The sequence below is a fragment of the Alnus glutinosa genome, chromosome 1, assembly GCF_958979055.1.
Source record: "Alnus glutinosa chromosome 1, dhAlnGlut1.1, whole genome shotgun sequence".
NCBI lineage: Eukaryota > Viridiplantae > Streptophyta > Magnoliopsida > Fagales > Betulaceae > Alnus > Alnus glutinosa.
Genome location: NC_084886.1, coordinates 13,657,958 through 13,677,156, shown reverse-complemented (window position 1 = coordinate 13,677,156; position 19,199 = coordinate 13,657,958). Strand labels below are relative to the sequence as shown.

Sequence of the window (19,199 nt, the reverse complement as noted above, 5' to 3'; positions counted from 1 at the left end):
ATTTCAAACAACAAGGTTGTTCAAGATCATGACATTCCTTATGAATTAATGTTCAATATACTATTATAAAATCTGTTTAATAATATATAGGTGAAAGTAATGAACGAAAACGAAGACTAAAACATACATAAATTGTAAGTGATTATATTGGTAGACTCCCTGGAAGAAAATGATATTTATGTACAATGTTCTTCAAAGACAGAAAATAAGAAGATCAGGAGGAGTAACTAAATAAAAAACTCCATTCTATACCATGCATACTCAAAAATCAAAGCAGAAGAGAAGAGTGAAAGCTATTATATGCAGATAAAAAGAACTAATTCGATCCACAGGAGATCGAGCTGATTTAGCTATGTCGAAGCATATTTTTGGATGGTTAGATTTGTTGATAGGTTTCTTGCAAAAACAAGACTGATGTACAAAATGTCATATGGGTCAATTGGCTGAAAGCCTTCGATGTCTAATTTATGCTTCGTTTGTTTCGACGTAAAATGGTTTCCGTTGTAAAATATTTTCGACGAAATCATTTTCAGAAAAAACGATTTCTCGAAAATATTTTATGGCATTTGGCTCGCATGAAAAAATTACAAATGGCGAAAATGCAACTGCCGCCGGAATCCGGCAAATCCTCCTGATCCTGTCAGATCCAGCCGGATCCCGGCTATTTTGGCCAGATCCGGCCGGCTTCTGACCATGGCCGGATTCCAACTAGTTTCGGCCGGAATCTGGATGCTGGCAGCCGCATGTTGCCGGATTTCTGCTCCGCTGGATTCCGACGACCGCCCATTGTTCCGGCAATCGGATATCAAACATGAGTGCAAGGACGGAGAATTTAATATCGGAAAATGTTTTACGGTTTTTAAAACCGTAAATCGTTTTCAAAAAATTAAAGAAGTTTTTACGGTCAAACTGAAAATGATTTTTGTTGACCATTATTTTCGCTCCTACCAAACACTGTAAAATGCCAAAATGATTTTACGCCGAAACAAACGAAGCGTTAGTATTTTGATTTTGAAAAAAACCCAAATAGAGAGAATGGACAAGAAAGAATGTGCATAATTCAAAATGCGTGCATTTTTTAATGGAAGAAGGTCCAGCTTGTTCAATATGGCAACACTGGTGACAACGGTGTGTTATTTTTCTTATTGGATAATTTTTTTTCCCTGTTAATTAATGACTTTTTGTATGAAGAAGATTGGTCGCCACATGCTCAGCTGCAATTACTTCATTATTTTTCATATAAATGTTGCGTGAGTGAGTCTATATATCCAACTAGGAATTGATGGATATATATTATATATTATAAACAATTATTATAGTGCCAGCTTTTGTACTGTTGAAGGCTTTGAAGAGATCTAAGACAATATTGATGCCCATATACGTAAGCTTTGGTGGTAATTATGGTCAGCCTCCAAGTATTCAATAATTATTTCTATTTTATTATCGTGTGGTTGTTGAGAAAGCTAATTAATTAATGAAAATAAATTCTTCTTTCAGTTTATATTTTTCCATGTTTTCCCTACATATTTTTTCAGCTAGCTACCACTGATGAAAACTGTGTCTATTTTAATTTGTTTGTTAAAAACTTAAAAGAAAAGGAAATGAGGAAAATAGAATAAAACTATATATGACTAATTTGCCAGCGCAAATTCGTTGACGGGGGCCCACGGGCCACCTATTCTCTTGACGTTTACTCAAAGGGAATCCCAGTGGAGCGCAGAAAGGGACGCCACAAGGGCATGCCAGTCATTTTCGATTGTGCATGTAAACAAATTAAGGATAGAGATTAAAGAGGAAAGGAAGAGAAATCTCCGTTACTTTTTGTTTCTATTTAGACCACGGTCTATATCTTAATTTATCTCACCTTTTTTTTTTAATATATTTTATTATGGACAGATTTTTGTTTTAATAATATATATATATATATTAGAGAAATTTCTTTCAACTCAATATATAAACCTGTAATGTATTTTTTGAACATGTGAAAAATACATGTTTATTAAAAAATATGTAATTCTCACATATTTACTAAAAAATTAAATGCTTATCACTTGCTAAGATACACAAATAAAATTTATAGGCTAGATTAGAGGAAATTCTTTCGACCCAATTTAGAAGAAAAAAAAAAAATTGTCATTTTATTTTATGTTGGCCCATTTTTTTTCTTCCTACATGTTTTGAGGCCTTTTATTGTTGAGTAATTAGTGTAATAAACTAATTTTTTATCCCACAATACTATCTCATAATGCTGACATGACAGTTCAAACTAATCATTAAATTAGTCATTGTAACAAAAAAAATTAAAAATTAAAAAGATTAATTGAGACTGCCACATTAATATTGTAGGACAAAAATGTGGTATATAGCAAAAACTCTCTCCAACAAACTCACTTGAGCCCTAACCATTTTAGCATTTGACAAAAATGTGGTATATAGCTCCACTCCTACTGTTAAGGGGTGGTCATGCAAACCACTCTCACTGCTAGTGGTGGCTGTGCGAGCCACTCCCTTGTTGAAGTGTGCCCCTCTCCCCTTCATGAGGTGGAGGAAGGTGGAGTTAAGGGAGGCGATGGTATGTGGTTGTGGGGGTGGAGCCACCCCTTTACCTTTATCTTTTTATTGGCTTTTTTTAAAAAAAAAATTTGTTTTTAATTTACAAGACATATGACATGCCTTTTGATACACGTGAGACAATTTCATTGGTCTTACGTGGATTATATGTTAACTAACATTTCTACAGTTGAAAAAACTAAAAAAAAAAAAATTGATGGAATGACCTATTTGTTGACCAAAACTTATATTCTTAATTGTCAAAATTAGAAACTCATATCCTTAGTTATCACAATGTCCACAATGTCAAAACTCAGGAGCAATTTTCCTTTTTAACTTGCCATACAAAGTTTGAATCTAAAAATAATCTTAATGTTCCACCCAAGATATACCAAAAACTCAGTCTGGTTGGCTCTTGGAGTTGGGTTGAATATTTAAAAATGCATTTGGCCTAAGTTCAAGTTGTTACCATAACAGGTCTCGTTCTTCTACCATTTTCCAGGAGTCAATGACTATTCATAGCTATTACCTTGACACCAAAGAAGAGTTTGAACCAATGCTTTATTTATGTCATAGTTGATCCCAATTCGACATTACAAGTATATTGATTTTTAACCAATCACCGAATACTTTTGTCTGTAAATACTATATTCTTGATTCTATTTCATAAATCTATTTTCTTCCCTTGAAACTATTAACAATATCAATATTGTGCTTATCCCTAAGAAGAAAGTGCCATAAAGGGTTACGGATTTTAGACCGATTAGTTTGTGTAATGTGCTATATAAAATTGTGTCTAAGGTTCTAGTTAATAGACTCAAAAGGGTTCATCCATTCATTATTTCTCCTAATTAGAGTGTGTTTGTGGCGGGTAGACATATAACTGGTAATATTTTGGCAGCTTATGAGACCCTTCATACAATGGATAGTAGTTTGAAAGGGAAAAATGATTTTATGGTTCTTAAATTGGATATGAGTAAGGCGTACAATTGAGTGGAATAGAGCTTTCTAGAAGGGGTTATGAGTAGAATGGGTTTTGATAACATATAGATCAGGTTGATTATGAAATGTATTAACTCAGTGTCTCACATTCTATTTTGGTCAATGGGGAGCCCCACGGTCACCTCACTCCTACTTGTGGGATTCGGCAGGGGATCCCCCATCACCTCATATGTTCATTATGTATGCTGAGGCCCTTAGTGCTATGCTTCAAACAACCAAAAGATCATGTGAGATCATAGGTGTTCCTATTGCTAGAGAAAGAGTGAGACTGAATCATTTATTCTTCGCCGATTATAGTCTTCTATTTTGTAAGGTGAATGTCAGTGAGTGGCAAAGATTGCAAAATATACTTTCACGATATAAAAGGGCTTCAAGGCAAAGATTGAACAAAGAAAAGACTTCAATTTACTTTAGCTGCAACACGAAGGATGCAATCAAAAGGAAGATTCTGCTTGACTCAGGAATCGAGGTAACTAATAGTATTGAAAAATATTTGGGTGTGCCTGCGTTGGTAGGAAGGTCTATAAGGATGGCATTTATGTCAGTGAAAGATCGAATTTGGAGTAGAATTTTTAACTTGAAGAACAAGTTCCTATCACAAGCTGGGAAATAAATTTTACTGAAAACAGTGGCCCAATCCATTACTACTTACACTATGAGCATTTTTCTTCTTCTGAAGACCTTATTAAGGGAGATTAATACTATGATGCAGAGGTATTGGTGGGGCAGTCATGAACAAGTATCAAAGATACACTGTTTAAAGTGGGAAAATATGGGTTTGCCCAAGAGCCAAGGTGGATTGGGGTTTCGAGACCTAGAAAATTTTAATAAAGCCTTACTAGCTAAGCAGTGTTGGAGAATTATCTAGAATCCTGAGTCTCTAATCGCAAAGATCTAAGCAAAGTATTTCAAGAACGGTTCACTCCTCGAAGCTTCAGTGGGTTGCCGACCATCTTATGTTTGGAGGAGTTTATGCTCAGCACGTGTGCTTTTCAAGGCAGATCAACAGTGATGTGTGGGTAATGGAGGACACATACGCATTTGAAATGATAAGTGGCTTTCCCCTACTACAGGCCATCATACTATAATCCATAGAGGAGGACTACACGATGATGCGAGAGTAATGGATCTCATTAATTGGGAGACTAAAGCATGGAAGACAAGCATGGTTCAAGATTTGTTTGGAGCAGAAACTGCATATGGTATTTGTCAAATCCCTTTAGGGACCATTCATAATGAAGACCGACAGATCTGGAGAAACACTACAAATGGGGAATTCACAGTTAGGAGTGCTTACCATTTACAGAATGAGATCTTAGCATTTGATTAAGGTGAGTGCTCACATGTAGGTAAGCATAATCTATTGTGGAAAATTTTTTGGAAGATGAATGACTCCCATGTTGTGAAAGTCTTATTGTGGAGGGCATGTCATAATGCTTTGGCCACTAAAGCCAACATTTTCAGACGAAGAATCACAGAAGACCCTCTATGCCCCCTTTGTGGGGTGGAGGCGGAGACCACATGCCATGTTTTATGGGGCTATTCGGCTACAAGGGTCATATGGAGCATGTGTGGCAGCAAGATCCATAAATGTATTGTGTATGAAAATTTTGTTTTTATTATGGAGGAACTTCAATTTTTTCTAGACAAGAATGATATGGAGCTAGTAGGGGTTGTGGCTCGAAACTTATGGTTTTGTCGAAATGTAGTGGTCTATGGGAAACCTAATAGCCCGTATAATACAGTGGTAAGTAATGCTTCTAACTCATTGACATCGTTTAAAGATGCAAATTTTCAAAAATTAGCAGGAACAGTAGGAAAAAATGGGGAGTTAAGATGGAAAGTTCATATGGATGGTTTTGTTAAAGTCAATTGGGATGCAGCTGTGGAGAATACCAAAAAGAAAATGGGTATTGGTGTTATAATCAGAGATAGCAAAGGTGAAGTTCTAGCAACCTTATATGAACCTAAGGATCATATCATTGCAGGTTGCAAAGGCAATGGCAGCTTTAATGGCTGAAAACTTTAGTCGCAAATTGGGCTTCTATAAGGTTATTTTGGGAGGTGATGCTCTCCAAATAGTGCAGGCACTGGGAAAAGAGGGAAGTAATTGGTGCATATATGGCCATCTAATTGAGGAGACAAGGGAGGTATTGCTTAGTATGCAGAGCTGGAAGGTCCATCATGTTAGGCGTAATCTAAATGGTGCGGCTCATCGACTTGCGAATGTAGCTTTATCTCTGAGTGAGGCCCATGTTTGTTTTGAGGAAACTCCCCATTGTATTTCTGATATTACTTTATTTTTTTTGACATGTCCATACAAGAGGGGAGAGGGGTGATTTGAACTAGAGACCTCAGTTTCATGAGGCGTGATCTCCCAACCGATTGAACTATCTCTTGGGGACTTCTAATATTACTGTTGCTAAGCGATGTACTTAATTTGTCTATTTACAAGATGAACTTGATTCCATTAAAAAAGAAAAAAAGTTGTTACCACCATATTGGTGGTCACCTATATAATAGGATATGTCATGAGATTAATTATTTATCTTATTTTAGATACGAATAGAGTTTTCTTCCAAAATTTATTCAACCTAGTCTAGAAGAATGTTGTTTTCTTTTGTATGTGAAAAATACTTTTTTTTTTTTTTTTAATTACAAGGACAAAGTTGAAAGAAATTTTACGAAATGCATTTTCTCTTCCAACTTTGTAATTGCAATGAAAAAAAGCATTTACTTCTCACTTGTAAAGAGACACATAACATTTTGTTGGACAAAATTGGAGAAAATTCTTCTGACCCTATTTAGGGAAAACATTTATTCATAGATACCCGGTTAGAAAAATGAGTAATATTAAAAAGAAGAACATAAATCCTCATTTATAGCATTCCTCTGTTAAAAGAACAAGAGACACCGCCAATTTCTAATAAGAGCATTAATTTGCAACAAGCTTGGCAAAACACAACTTTCGCCAAAATCTGTAGAGATTTTACAAAAACTGCACTCCATCAAGCTCTCTTCTCCTTCGTTAGTTTAGTTTCTGTCAGATTTCTTCTCCAAATATACTGAACCAAAAGCTTTTGCTACTAATTTTTTAAGCTTATTTCTCTCCCCCTCGTTTTCACTTTTCTCTCTTTCGCGCCACCTCCCTCTCCGGCTCTCACTCTCTCTTCAGTGCCGTGGAAGATTTCTGGAGGTAAATGCCTTCTGTTATTTATATGATTTTGGGTTTTTCCTTACGGGTTTTCGTTGTTTGGGTGCTGAGAGACTAAAAGATTTGGTTTTGAAGAGCAAAACGGAAAAGAAGCAGAAAATGTTCAGAATTTTGAGGGAAAGATAAACAGAAAATGTTAAGAAATTCGAGAGAAATATATCGTTCTAAGGTTTTTCTCGGTTAAGGCAGCATGTTTATCAGCCAAATGTAAGAAACCCATTTCTCATTTCTCTGTCATTTGAGAGGGAGGACCAAGAAAAAACGAGAGTTGCAGACTAGAAAATAGGAGAGAGAATTTGTGTGGTTGAGAGAAATTGAAGGCAAAAACAAGAACTTGTGGGCTATATTTGAAGGTAAGAATCTCCCTCTCCCTTTGATTTCTCCTCCTCCGATAGCTCTTTTTGAATTTTCCTCTCTATATGTAGTGGATTTTGGAGGTTTTGGTAAAAATAACCGATTGGGTAACCATCTGATGTCTATGTGGTTTGTAGATTTTGGAGGGGGCCCGTGAACCTTCCAAGTCACCAACTACATTTATCAAATTAATAAAGAATTATTATTTATTTATTTTTTAATAGAAAAATGTTTAAAGAGTTTGATGTTTTATATATTAAAAAAAGTGACTAGCCAAATTTTTTATTTTTATTTTTAAAAAAAGTGAATTTTTTTTAACTAAAATTATGTCAACTTTTCTCTTTATTTTTGTCCTTGAGCCTATCACTACCTCAGGTCCTCAACAAACTGATCCGTTGCAAATAAAGGGAAAAGAGTACCCCCCGGTTACGTGACAGAAATTAATACAATAAAAAAATACAACTAAACCAATTTAACAAAATGAGATCTAAATAAAAGTTTCTAATCCTTAACGTGGTGAAGTTTCATTGCTTTTGCTTCCTTTTTTTTTTCTTTTTCTTTTTTAAATAAGTTTTATTGCTTACCAGGGAGTCAATAAGAGCTCTCTTTCCCTTCAAAAAAAAAATAAAAAAATAAAAAAATAAGAGCTCTCTTCAGTAGGGCATTTCGGTGAGATTCTCAACAAGAAACCCCCCCCCACATCGTTATCCGACACTACAGTGTTGATATTTTTGTCCGTTGGGCTACGGCGTTACTCGTGCTGTTTGTCACCTTCACTTTCAATTTCCCAAACAGCCCTTAATCTTTTCCAGTATTTTCACTCCATGCAAAAAATAATAAATAATATTTGTATCTAATCTACATCCCTGATTAACCCAGTGGCTAATTCAAGGTGTTCAGAATTTATTAAGTTATAAAATTTATCTTCTGGCAAAATTTGATTTATTTATTTATTATTGATAAATAAGCGAAAGTTCACCGTCTCTGGTTGGCATCCTATGACAAAATCTTTTACAGATTCTCTTTTAGTTTTATTTTTATTTTATTCTCACTCACTCACTCTCTCTCTCTCTCTCTCTCTAAAACACAGACGGACTGACGGAGTCTCTTCCAATCTGTGTTTGGTGACCATTGAAGACTCATCTTTGGGAGCTATGGCTTTCCTCGTTTGGAGTTGTCGGAAACTTTTTCTTTGAGTTGTAAAGGAAAGAAAGAAAAAAAAAAAAACCTTGTTTCGAAGCAAAAACCTTATATTCATCAACCTGCTTTTCACGGATTTTCGGTTCTTCTTTTTCTGCTTCTCTGATCCAACTTTTTCAGCCATTTGATCTTTCTCTGAGAGCAGAACCTGTCTACAGTCTCAGCTTCTCTTTTTGTCCTCTCAGAAATGAAGTCTTCGAGTCGGCTCGACTCGGCTGTGTTTCAGCTCACGCCCACTCGAACCAGGTAATCTTCTTTTTTGCTTGGTCGGCTTTTCTTTTTTGGTTGTTTTTGATGAATATCAAGGTTATCTTTTTGAATCAATTGCTTTTACAGCTTTTCTGGGTTCCTTTCAGTTTGTTTCGAAGCAAGATTTGGATCTGAATCTCTGTGTTTAACTTATTTGGATGTTCATCTTATGGCAATTCTCTGTGTTTTGCAATTACTTTTATATATAAGTTGGTTTTTGAGTTTTTATGGATGGTATATAGCTTCCAACTGTTTATAAATTGGTTATTAGTTTCACTGAGACTCTGATTTAAATTTTGGTAGAGCCGTAGAGGAACTATATATGTGCAAGTGTCCTTGGAAACTTTGGCAATTCTGCTATAGGAACCTAATTTTGGATTTTTGTTAGGTGTGATTTGGTTATATCTGCAAATGGGAAGGAAGAAAAAATAGCTTCGGGTTTGCTGAATCCATTTCTTGCCCACCTGAAGACTGCACAAGAGCAGATGGCCAAGGGGGGTTATTCAATTGTTCTAGAGCCGGAACCTGGCAGTGATGGGACATGGTTCACGAAGGACACAATGGAAAGGTGTGTACTTTTTTTGTTTGTACGTAATATGAATTTTGCGTAAATATGCTCTGTTCAGCGGTTGACATTTACTGTTAGAATATAAATTAAATGATTTAATTCACCACTTCCTATCAGCTTAAGCTTTTGGGATTAGTGGTGATTTAACATAATATTAGAGCAAATGTCCTTCAAATATTGTTTTTATCATTCACTTTCAATTTCAATTAAATATTCCATATATTGAGCCTCATTTATTAAGGAGGAGTTTGAGCCGGCACATGATATAGAGTGTTATAATATAAATTAAATGATTAAAATTATCTATTCCTATTACCTAAAGTTTTTGGGATTAGTGGTTATTTAACAACAATAACTCATAGTAGGTAGAATTAACACGAGTGGTGCACAATATGTGCATTTGAATTTCATTCTGGAAGTACATTCTTTATTTCTTTTTAAAAGCAAAAAGGTATATATATTGTTTCTGCATTTTTTTGGTGCACCTCTCCAATGAATACGTTGGTCTTCCGTGATTGCCAAATGACAGAATTGGGATAAGATCTCTCTTTTGGATGATTGTCCCTTTTCTGCGAAACAAGAAAATTGTTAGAGGGTTATTAGCCGGGGTCGAAGGTTCTCCGATGCTTAAGTCAGCATATTTGGGTCATAATTTTTCTAAGTGTAGAAAAGTTGGCCTCCCTTTTTTTACCTTGGTGCCTTCTCTTTATAGAGGCGGGATTGCGAAGTGGAGTTGATTCTCGCATCCCGTGAGTCTTTGAAATTGAGAAAGATGACGTTACTACAGAAGTGACTAGACACCACGTGTCTTTGAGGGGGTGGTCTCCGTACTCTGTGAATAAGTCTTTGGGCGGGCTCAAGGCTGGATGTGACATGTACTTTCCCTAGCATTTTGCAGCTCGAGGGAAGATGATTTGAATGTGTCGGGCCCCACTTGCTGACACCTAGTTTACAGGGTCAAACAACATCGATCGCAAGCATCAGAGAGAGTGGTCGAGGGTTGTGCAACCTAGTTGGGCAATGAGTCAGTATCGAGTTTCGATTGCTGAAAGGTGCTAGGCTCGGGTCCCAAGGGTTGATGAGACGTTGATCTTATCTGACCGTTGTTGATGGTCAGGGGCGCAGTGTCCGTACCCCGACAGTTTCTGAGTATGAGATATGGCTTGAGCATCTTCTTTTAATGCAGATTTGATCAGATCTTTGTGCAATGGGGTACTGCCTAAGCCCTTGATCCTTAGCCACAATCAATGGTCTTGATTAGTTCTTGATCGATGGCTGGCCTAGGGAGAGTTGATCGAAGGGCTGGACCCTGGTCACACGTGGGTCCTTATGAGCCTTCTTCTCGAGTAAAAACATAGGCCTAGCAGGCGGCCCACTCCCCATACATATATATATATATATATATATATATATATATATATATATATATATATATATATATATATATATATATATATATTTACTATATATATATATCGTGAGAGAAAGGGAAATATATTTTTACTATATATATATATATATATATATATATATATATATATATATATATATTTTTTTTTTTTTGGTTAAGTAATTATAACTCAGTTCATTAAAAGCGCAGAGGGGCGCATCCCTTATATATATATTTACTACATATATATATAGTAAAAATATATTTCCCTTTCTCTCACGAAAAATTGGAGGTGTTCCATATAGCCATCCAAACCATGTCTCAAGGGTTACACATGGAATCATAATCTTGTGACTGTTGAGGTTTCTATTCACATTGAGCTTGTACAGAAAAAATGGTGCTAGCTTAATGCATTATTACCCCCATAAAATTGCATGTTAGAGTAAAATGTTATGATTTCTATAGGTTTGTTCGTTTCGTAAGCACTCCAGAGGTCTTGGAAAGGGTCTACACTACAGAATCAGAGATCTTACAAATTGAGGAGGCAATTGCCATTCAAGGCAACAATGATATGGGGCTGAGTACCGTAAGTAAATTCTATCAGCTGTCTATTATTTTAGTGTCATATTGTCAAAGAAAGGTCAATGTCAGTTGTTTCCTGTGTGGCAGGTAGAAGATTTTCAAGCCAAACCTGTAGAAAGTTCTGAAGGTACGTGGCAAAGGAGAAATGGGTGTATGTTGCACTAATGTTTGTGTTGTGAGATGTTTTAATCTTTATTTTTTTTCCTTCATGATATGCCTTGCCTTATTTCTTTTCGTTGGGTTTTTTTTTTTTTTTGGGAGGGGGGCGGCATAGGAGGTTGCTTTTTTCCTTACATTCTACTCTCTCTCTCTCTCTCTCTCTCTCTCCATTTGTACTGTCTCTGCGGGTTTATTTATTTTTTTATTCAGTATTCTAGTAATAGATTCTACATCATTTGCAATCCTTAATGACTTCTGTATTGGTTTTTAACATCCTGCTGTTTGGACAGGTAGCAGGCCGGTGCTTGATACTAATGAGGAGAAAGCAATTGTCCTTTACAAAGTGAGCCTGCACTAAGTACCCTGGACTTATAATTAACATTTGGCCAATTTCTTTAATTTTGTTTCTTTTGGTATCTGGCAGCCTGGAGCAAATCCACCTGAAGCAAATGGATCCACCACTCAGGAGGGAAATTCGAAGTAAAATCTAATTCTTGCATATTTTTCCTATGACCTCTTAGACCCCACTTATCAAACTTGCCATGATAAATAAAGCTACTATAGAAACTAAACTGCTAGTTAAGGGTTGTGTATGAACAATCATATATGATTCCATTGATCACTTCAAACTTCAACATTCTTTGATGAGATTTTACATCCTTTATTTTCTTGCAAGCCTCTTCATGTGGAAAGTGAATCAGGGATGTTATAAACATGTCCAAGTGCAATAATATGTACTAAGCTGAACAAAAAGTGAAATTACATCATTTACTTTTTCTTCATCTGTAACATTGATACTCCATTTTGAATTCATACAATTTGTTTTCAGCACCCTCTTCTAAGTAAGATATTTAGAAAATTCTGCATTAGTGTGCTTCGACTTATCACCTTAATTCAATATTGACATAATGTTTTTTTTTTTTTAGAGGAACCACTTTTAGTCAGGAATAATGTTGAATGACTTATCACCTTAAAGACAAAAAGAAGTTATGAGTGGCCACTTTTCATGTCTTGTCTAACTGTGAGATTGCAATGGTCTTAATATATGTCTTGTTTGTCCTACTGATAACATTTTCACGAGCATTAATTTCATGTATTTTGGTTTGTACTAGAGTTCAACTTTTGAAAGTCCTGGAGACACGCAAAACCGTGCTGCAGAAAGAACAAGGCATGGCCTTTGCACGTGCTGTAGCTGCTGGTTTTGACATTGATCACATGTCACCATTGATGATATTTGCTGAATGCTTTGGAGCCTCGCGTTTAATGTAAGCATCTTGTTTTTAATTGGCTATCTTCCTATAACATTTTTTTTTTTTAGGTTGAGATATTGTATTTTTTCACCAATTTACTGTGGCAGAAATATTTATATCTTGGGCTCTTTTTCCCTGATGTTAAAATTTTCAATGTAACAGGGATGCATGTAAAAAATTTATGGAGTTATGGAAAAGAAAGCATGAAACTGGGCAGTGGCTTGAAATTGAAGCAGCTGAAGCAATGTCTAGCCGATCAGACTTCTCTGCCATGAATGCATCAGGCATTATGCTTGCAAATGTGGCCAACAAGCAGAAAGAACATGAGGTGGCTTTAGAAAATAGTGCGAACACAAGTAGTGCTGCAGGTGCAGGTACAGGCTATTAGCATTAGAGGTGTCCTGCATATAAGTAACCACCTTATTATCTTAAGTATTATGATGGAGCGCCATGTTCTATTGTTTTGTGAACTGTTTGACCAAACCACTAATTTTCATTTCTTAACAGAGAAAGTTTTCAGTGGTGTGTTATCATATGGATTATGTACTGACATGATGAAGTTCAGATTGCACCAACTAAAGGGTTCATTCAATCTTTTTTTCCATAGACTATGACTTAGGGTGTAATGATACTTCATTGTTTAGAAGAAAGAAGAGAGCGAGAATAATACTTTCGTTTAATGTGACATATGTAAAGAGTAGAAGAATGGAACTAAAAATTTGTCCTTCGTATCACTTGGTAAATCAAACAGTGGATCATAAAGTTGGCTAACTTCTGTGGCTTATAGCTTTGCATGTTTCTAAAAGATTCATGGAAAAAATATATATTCTCTAGCAGCTTCAAAAAATCTAAAAAAACTAAAAAGAAAAAGAAAAAGAAAAAGAAAAGAACCAAGACTGACACTGGTATTGGTGTCAAAATCAATATGAGGTGTTGACACAGCACTTCAAGACAAATGAACTATGCTACAAATGTTAGCGCCTGAAAGGTGACCGAGTAATTGCATGGCTTTCATTCAGTGTTATTCCTCTATTATATCCCATATTTGGTAGTGTCTGTATGCCTTTATTTATAGTTTTCAATTTGAGAATTTCTCTATTCAATTGCGCAGATGACAAGCCTCCCTCAGATCACAAAGCACCATTAGGCAATCAAGAATATTTTCAAGGACAATTTCCACATCATATGTTCCCTCCCTGGCCTGTTCATTCTCCTCCTGGTGCACCTCCAGTCTATCAAGCATATCCCATGCAGGGCATGCCTTACTATCAGAACTATCCTGGAAACGGCCAATTTTTTCAGCCACCATATCCATCAGTGTTGGACCCTAGACTTAGTGCTGGTCCAAGAATGGGGAGAAGGCATTCTATGGATAGTAGGGATAGCAATACTGAATTAGAAACTTGGGAGATGGATGCTTCAAAAGCAAGATCGCAAGATGAATTGGAGTTGGAGAAAGAAGCTTCACAAACTCGAGAATCATCGAAGAAGGCTAGCCGATCAGGTAAAAAGCAATCAGGGACGGTTGTCATTCGGAACATTAATTACATAACTTCAAAGAGGCAGAACTCTTCTGGTAGTGAATCACAATCAGCTTCTGAGTCTGAAACTGATGAGGAAGGTGGAGATTTACAGGCTAATATTCTGGAGAAGAGGCGTATGGACTCTCAGAGATCTTCCAAGAGGAAAGGGAGTCGTACAAAATCCATGGATAAATTGAATTCATCCGATAAGGAAGAAATGTCACATGGGAAGGAATCAGATGGTGGAAACTGGCAGGCATTCCAAAATTTTTTACTGAGAGATTCTGATGAGGACAAACGTGCAGTTGACCATGGCATGTTTGCGATGGAAAAGGAGGTTCAACTGAAAAGGCGGCAAAAACATGTAGGTGATGATCCTTTAGTTTTTAGTGGGCAAGGTAAGGGTGAAATGCATGAAGTTGATATGGTTGATATGCATACAATGAGTGGAAACGTGAGCTATATGCGCAAGGCATCAAATGATGAATTGTTGATTTCTAGGAGAGATGGTCAGTCTGGTGATGGTAGAAGCTCTAAGGACGTACAGTCTGCAGAAATAGATGGAAGACGAGGTGGCTATAGGAGAACTGGCAATGATGATTTTATGATACGTAGGCAAGAAGGCCAGTCAGGTTATACAAATTCTCCCTCAGATCTGCTTGTAAATGGATTTGATCGTGTAACCAATAACATGAATAGGATGCCAGCACATGATATGGATGATGACTCATACATCATTGCATTAAGGGCAAATTCACTGGACGAAGTTGGAAACAATGACAGAAATGCTATTGGCATGGATTCTGAATTCCCATCTGCATCTCAGATGGCAGAGAACTCTTCTAATAAAGTTGGGAGCCAATTCAATTATGAGGTAGATGAATTGAGTATGATGCCCAATCGCGGAACAGAAAAGGAGTCAAATGGTTATGACCCTGCTTTAGAATATGAAATGCAGATTCGTGCTGAAGATGGTGCTTCACACGATAAGAAAAATATGGAGGTAGAGATCAAGCAAGGTTCAAAAAAGTCAGACAAGGACCGGAAATCAAGACTTACGCCAGATAATTCAGATAAGAAGACTGTGGGGCCAATAAGGAAAGGGAAGCCTTCGAAGTTGAGTCCTTTGGAAGAAGCACGAGCACGCGCTGAGAGGCTAAGAACCTTTAAAGCTGATCTTCAGAAAATAAAGAAAGAAAAGGTATTTTGGTTACCATTTTCCTTTTCTTTGGGGGATTGTTGGGGAAAAAAGGAAGGGGGGGGGGGGGGGGTGGGTTGTTTCTCTTTCCCATCAAAAAGTAATACACTTAGTGGCCACTGATCTAGGCTACAACATATCCTTTCATTTTTTCTTATACCTATTACATATCTATTCCTATCCTTTTCCGGCTTTGCTCATTTGGGTTGTTGAACAACAGATAGTTATATTTTCAAGTTTTTCATTTTCAGGAAGAGGAACAGATAAAACGACTGGAAGCTTTAAAGATAGAGAGGCAAAAGAGAATTGCTTCTAGAGGGAGTTCAATTCCAGCTAAGTCACCATTTCCGTCCCATCAAACCAAGAAACAATTGCCAGCAAAACTTTCCCCAAGCACTCACAAAGGATCAAAGTTTAGTGATTTGGAGGCAGGATCATCGCCACCAGTGAAAAGGTCCTCCATCAGAACTCCTGTTGGATCCAGTGATTCTGAAGCAGCCTCTAAACCCAGCAGATTGAGTACTGGTAGTCACTCTGCTGGAAACAGGTTAAGTCGATCAGTGCCATCATTGCCTGAACCAAAGAAAGAGAACAATGGTGTTACAGCTGATACTAAGGCATCCATGGCTCGGATTAGAAGATTATCAGAGCCTAAAATGAGTAGCAGCCAGCATGCCTCTTCAATGAAGTCACGAAGTGCTGAACCAGTATCAAAGACAAAGATATCTGGTGGACCTGAGCCTGAGACCAAGAAAATATCGGCTATTATGAACCATGATAGAAGCAAGGCTGCGACCCTACCAGAACTGAAGATTAGGACATCCAAAGGACCTGATGGTGCCCGTAGCAAATCAGCAGCAAAAGAGGTGACACAGAAGGTTAATAAAAATAAGTCTTCTACAACTCCTCAAGGTGCTGGACTGAAGAACGATGAAAATATTTCACATCATAGTGATTTGGATGACAACCCAGTAATTGAAAAGACTGTTCTAATGCTAGAATGCGAGAAGCTCTCCATTCCCATTGTACATGCATTGGAAGAAAATGCAGAGGCACAAAAGGGACAATATGATAACATTGAGATAGGGAAGAAAGTTGATATTGTGTCAGATTATGCTGCTGTACGTGCCCAAGTTTCACCACTTAAGATGGATACAGATGATTATGGAGAACCCTCTGAACACCAATCACAAGAGCGACCTGCTTCTTATGTCGAGGTATGGTTGGTCAGAACTGAAGGGCCCTTGATCTTTGGTTAACTATTTTTTTTTTTTCTTTAGAACTGTGATGAATATAACATGCACCTAACCTTTTATAACAAGTAGGATTGATTTATATACTGTTGAATGCTGCAATCCTTGCTAGAATAACGTGCTACAATGAGTGAGATGCACGAGCTCACTTCTGGTTCATCACATCTTCACCTTATTACCATGTTTTCTATCAATAAAAAAATTCAAAGTAATATCTCAACATAGTAATTGCAATTTACTGATGACAAATGGATTTAATATGTATGCATGTATATTAAGACAAATGGATATATTATCACTACTACCAGCATAGCTTGATGAAACTTTTTGTCGTATGGCTAAACTCAAATAAGCACATTGCCTTACAGTTGATTACATGTTCTAGTTGTAATAATAGCAATCTTGGTTCCAAAAATTGTTGCTCTGATATATTTTTGAATTTGTATTTTTATCTTTCCTTCTTTCGCTTCAACCAACATCTTTGAAATTCCTTTCCTTTTTTTAAAAACTTCTGAGGTTAGGTCAAAACAGTTAATGCGGACAAAGAACCTCCAAAGGTTTCAACTATCGGTATTGCTAAAAAACCATATCAAGCCCCCCATGCTCGGGTTTCTTCTTTGGAAGATCCATGTACTGGGAATTCAGAGTATGGCAAAGCAACACCAAGCACCTCAGAGATTGTGACAACAGGCACACAGACTGTTAAAGCACTTGTATCTGATTCTAGAAACTCGAGTCTAGAAAAGATTCCAGAGTCACTGGAGAAGCCTCAAGGAAAGGACTCATCAAAAGGGATTAGACGGCTATTGAAGTTTGGGAGAAAGAGTCATAGCTCAGCTACAGGTGAACGGAATATTGAATCAGATAATACCAGCATCAATAGTTCTGATGCGGATGATTCTGGGGCAAACTATGTTTCTACGAGTGAAGGTAACATGCATGTACTCCCTCCCCAGCACTCTAATGAACAATTTCAAAATGCACAATTGACATACATTTGAACTGTACTGACTATGGCTAACAAATCACAGTAACACTTAAATTTCAAAAAGTGAACAAATTTCTCAGAATCCAAAACAAGTGATTCTATTATGAAAAGAATTACACAAATTAACTGGTGATTCTCAGACAGTATTGGCAATTTGGTCTTAAATGGGTTCTTGAGTGTGGTCTTCTTTAGGGTTTTTGTCTAGACAATTATAAATATTATGTTACTTAGATGTTCTGTATGAATTTTAAATTGTAGTCTTCGCTCCACTGCACCACAAGGAAGGATTGTCCTTTTTTTTTTTTCAACAAAAATTCAGTTTTGTGTAAAACCCTTCTTCTATACTGACTGTTGATTTGATAAAAATTTGCTTCCATTGTGCGTATGTATGAAAGAGATTATTCTTATCTTTTTCACTTGATTATAAGGCAGTCTATCCCTTCTTCATGACTTTGCATATCCCTTCTTCGCCATGGGTAGCTCACTCAAGAAAGAAACCCTCTATGTAATAGCCCACACTTTCGCATATCCGTCTTTCATTGTGGTTGCGTATGCTATCCTTTGATCTTTTATCTTTACTATCATACGGTACTGCTGCTATAAATTCTCTATTACCCACACCTTTGTGTATCCGTCCTTCGTTGTGGTTGTCGTGGGGTTAAACTCTTACTATTTCTTTTCAATAAATTTTCATACTAAATATATATTATGTGCTCTTCTTTTTCTTTGTACCATAATAAATTTCATTTATTATTTTTCTCTTTCTTAAAATCATGACAAATTAGCTATGGGTAAAACATGCCATAACTTTAGGGCTCATCTCACTTTTGCAAGAATACATAACTATCATGCTATTAACAATAACCCTTCAACTTATAACTCATAAAGAAACATTTCTTTCCATAAATCATAATATCACATCTTACATACATAAATTGCAAAATTGCATTTTGACTTTTTTGAAGTGTTTACTTATTCTCTTCGCTTAATTCCCTCGTTAACTTTTCCTCGGTCGCTTCATTTGCTTCGCTCGTACTCAAGCTGACTGTCATTTTTGACTGCTAACCGGCATTTTTGCATTGTCATTATCAGTTCATACATTGAAGAATTTGATCTCTCAAGACGAAACTCCTACTGCCGGTACTACTTCACAAAAGTGTAAGTCCTCAATATGCATGCAACTTACCAAACTTCATTCTTTCTTTCTTCAGTCTTTTTTCCTGGTGTCTGGATTTGAGATTTAAGGATTTTATTTGTCTGCTTCAGCGTCTCGGTCTTTCTCCTTGTTATCACCCTTCCGGAGCAAGACTAGTGAAAAGAAACTGACAACATGACATCGTAGATGATACATTTGAAGGTGAGAATGCAGCTTGTATCTTTTGCACTATTTTGGTTGTGAATTTTTACAAATATCATTGTTTCAATGTGAAAAAGCATAATTATTATTCGCCTTGCTGTCAAACTGGTCCCTTGTATATCACATTCATATTTCGATGTTTGAATGGTGAATTATTCAGTAGCTCCCCGCGTGAACCGACTAAATCAAACATTAGCTATTAACTTGGTACAATTCTTTACGATTTTAGTTCTCTTGGTGTAGCACACTTTTCATGAAGTATAAAAGTAAAAAATTTTACTTGTCAAAAAAACTTGGTACAATTTTGTTTGAGTAATGTTTAATCTATATATGTATCACATGGATGCACCATCTCTGAATAT

The 19,199-nt window shown here is 36.5% G+C and overlaps 2 protein-coding genes across 2 annotated transcripts; both read left to right on the top strand.

Annotated features, from left to right (window-relative positions):
* Positions 1-5,209: 5,209 nt before the first annotated feature.
* On the top strand, positions 5,210-5,891 carry LOC133872984 (uncharacterized). Its single transcript, XM_062310719.1, has 2 exons — positions 5,210-5,497; positions 5,541-5,891. The coding sequence occupies exons 1-2, from the start codon at positions 5,210-5,212 to the stop codon at positions 5,889-5,891; spliced, it is 639 nt and encodes a 212-aa protein (XP_062166703.1).
* Positions 5,892-8,165: 2,274 nt separating this feature from the next.
* LOC133873679 (COP1-interacting protein 7) lies at positions 8,166-18,999 on the top strand. The gene is made up of 13 exons (XM_062311426.1): positions 8,166-8,566; positions 8,958-9,137; positions 10,993-11,113; positions 11,197-11,236; positions 11,559-11,611; positions 11,693-11,748; positions 12,381-12,533; positions 12,681-12,892; positions 13,630-15,242; positions 15,491-16,456; positions 17,014-17,422; positions 18,573-18,638; positions 18,747-18,999. Exons 1-13 carry the CDS (start codon positions 8,508-8,510, stop codon positions 18,812-18,814), a joined length of 3,996 nt encoding a protein of 1,331 aa, XP_062167410.1. The 5' UTR covers positions 8,166-8,507; the 3' UTR covers positions 18,815-18,999.
* Positions 19,000-19,199: the final 200 nt, after the last annotated feature.

What these genes read in the sequence shown, in the direction of transcription:
- LOC133873679 (XM_062311426.1), top strand. Translation starts at nt 8,508, where the DNA reads ATGAAGTCTTCGAGTCGGCTCGACTCGGCTGTGTTTCAGCTCACGCCC. An exon ending in ACGAAGGACACAATGGAAAG is followed by an intron (nt 9,138 to 10,992) that starts GTGTGTACTTTT and finishes TGATTTCTATAG; the next exon opens with GTTTGTTCGTTTCGTAAGCA. An exon ending in ACTCAGGAGGGAAATTCGAA is followed by an intron (nt 11,749 to 12,380) that starts GTAAAATCTAAT and finishes GGTTTGTACTAG; the next exon opens with AGTTCAACTTTTGAAAGTCC.
- LOC133872984 (XM_062310719.1), top strand. Translation starts at nt 5,210, where the DNA reads ATGGAGCTAGTAGGGGTTGTGGCTCGAAACTTATGGTTTTGTCGAAAT. An exon ending in TCAGAGATAGCAAAGGTGAA is followed by an intron (nt 5,498 to 5,540) that starts GTTCTAGCAACC and finishes ATATCATTGCAG; the next exon opens with GTTGCAAAGGCAATGGCAGC.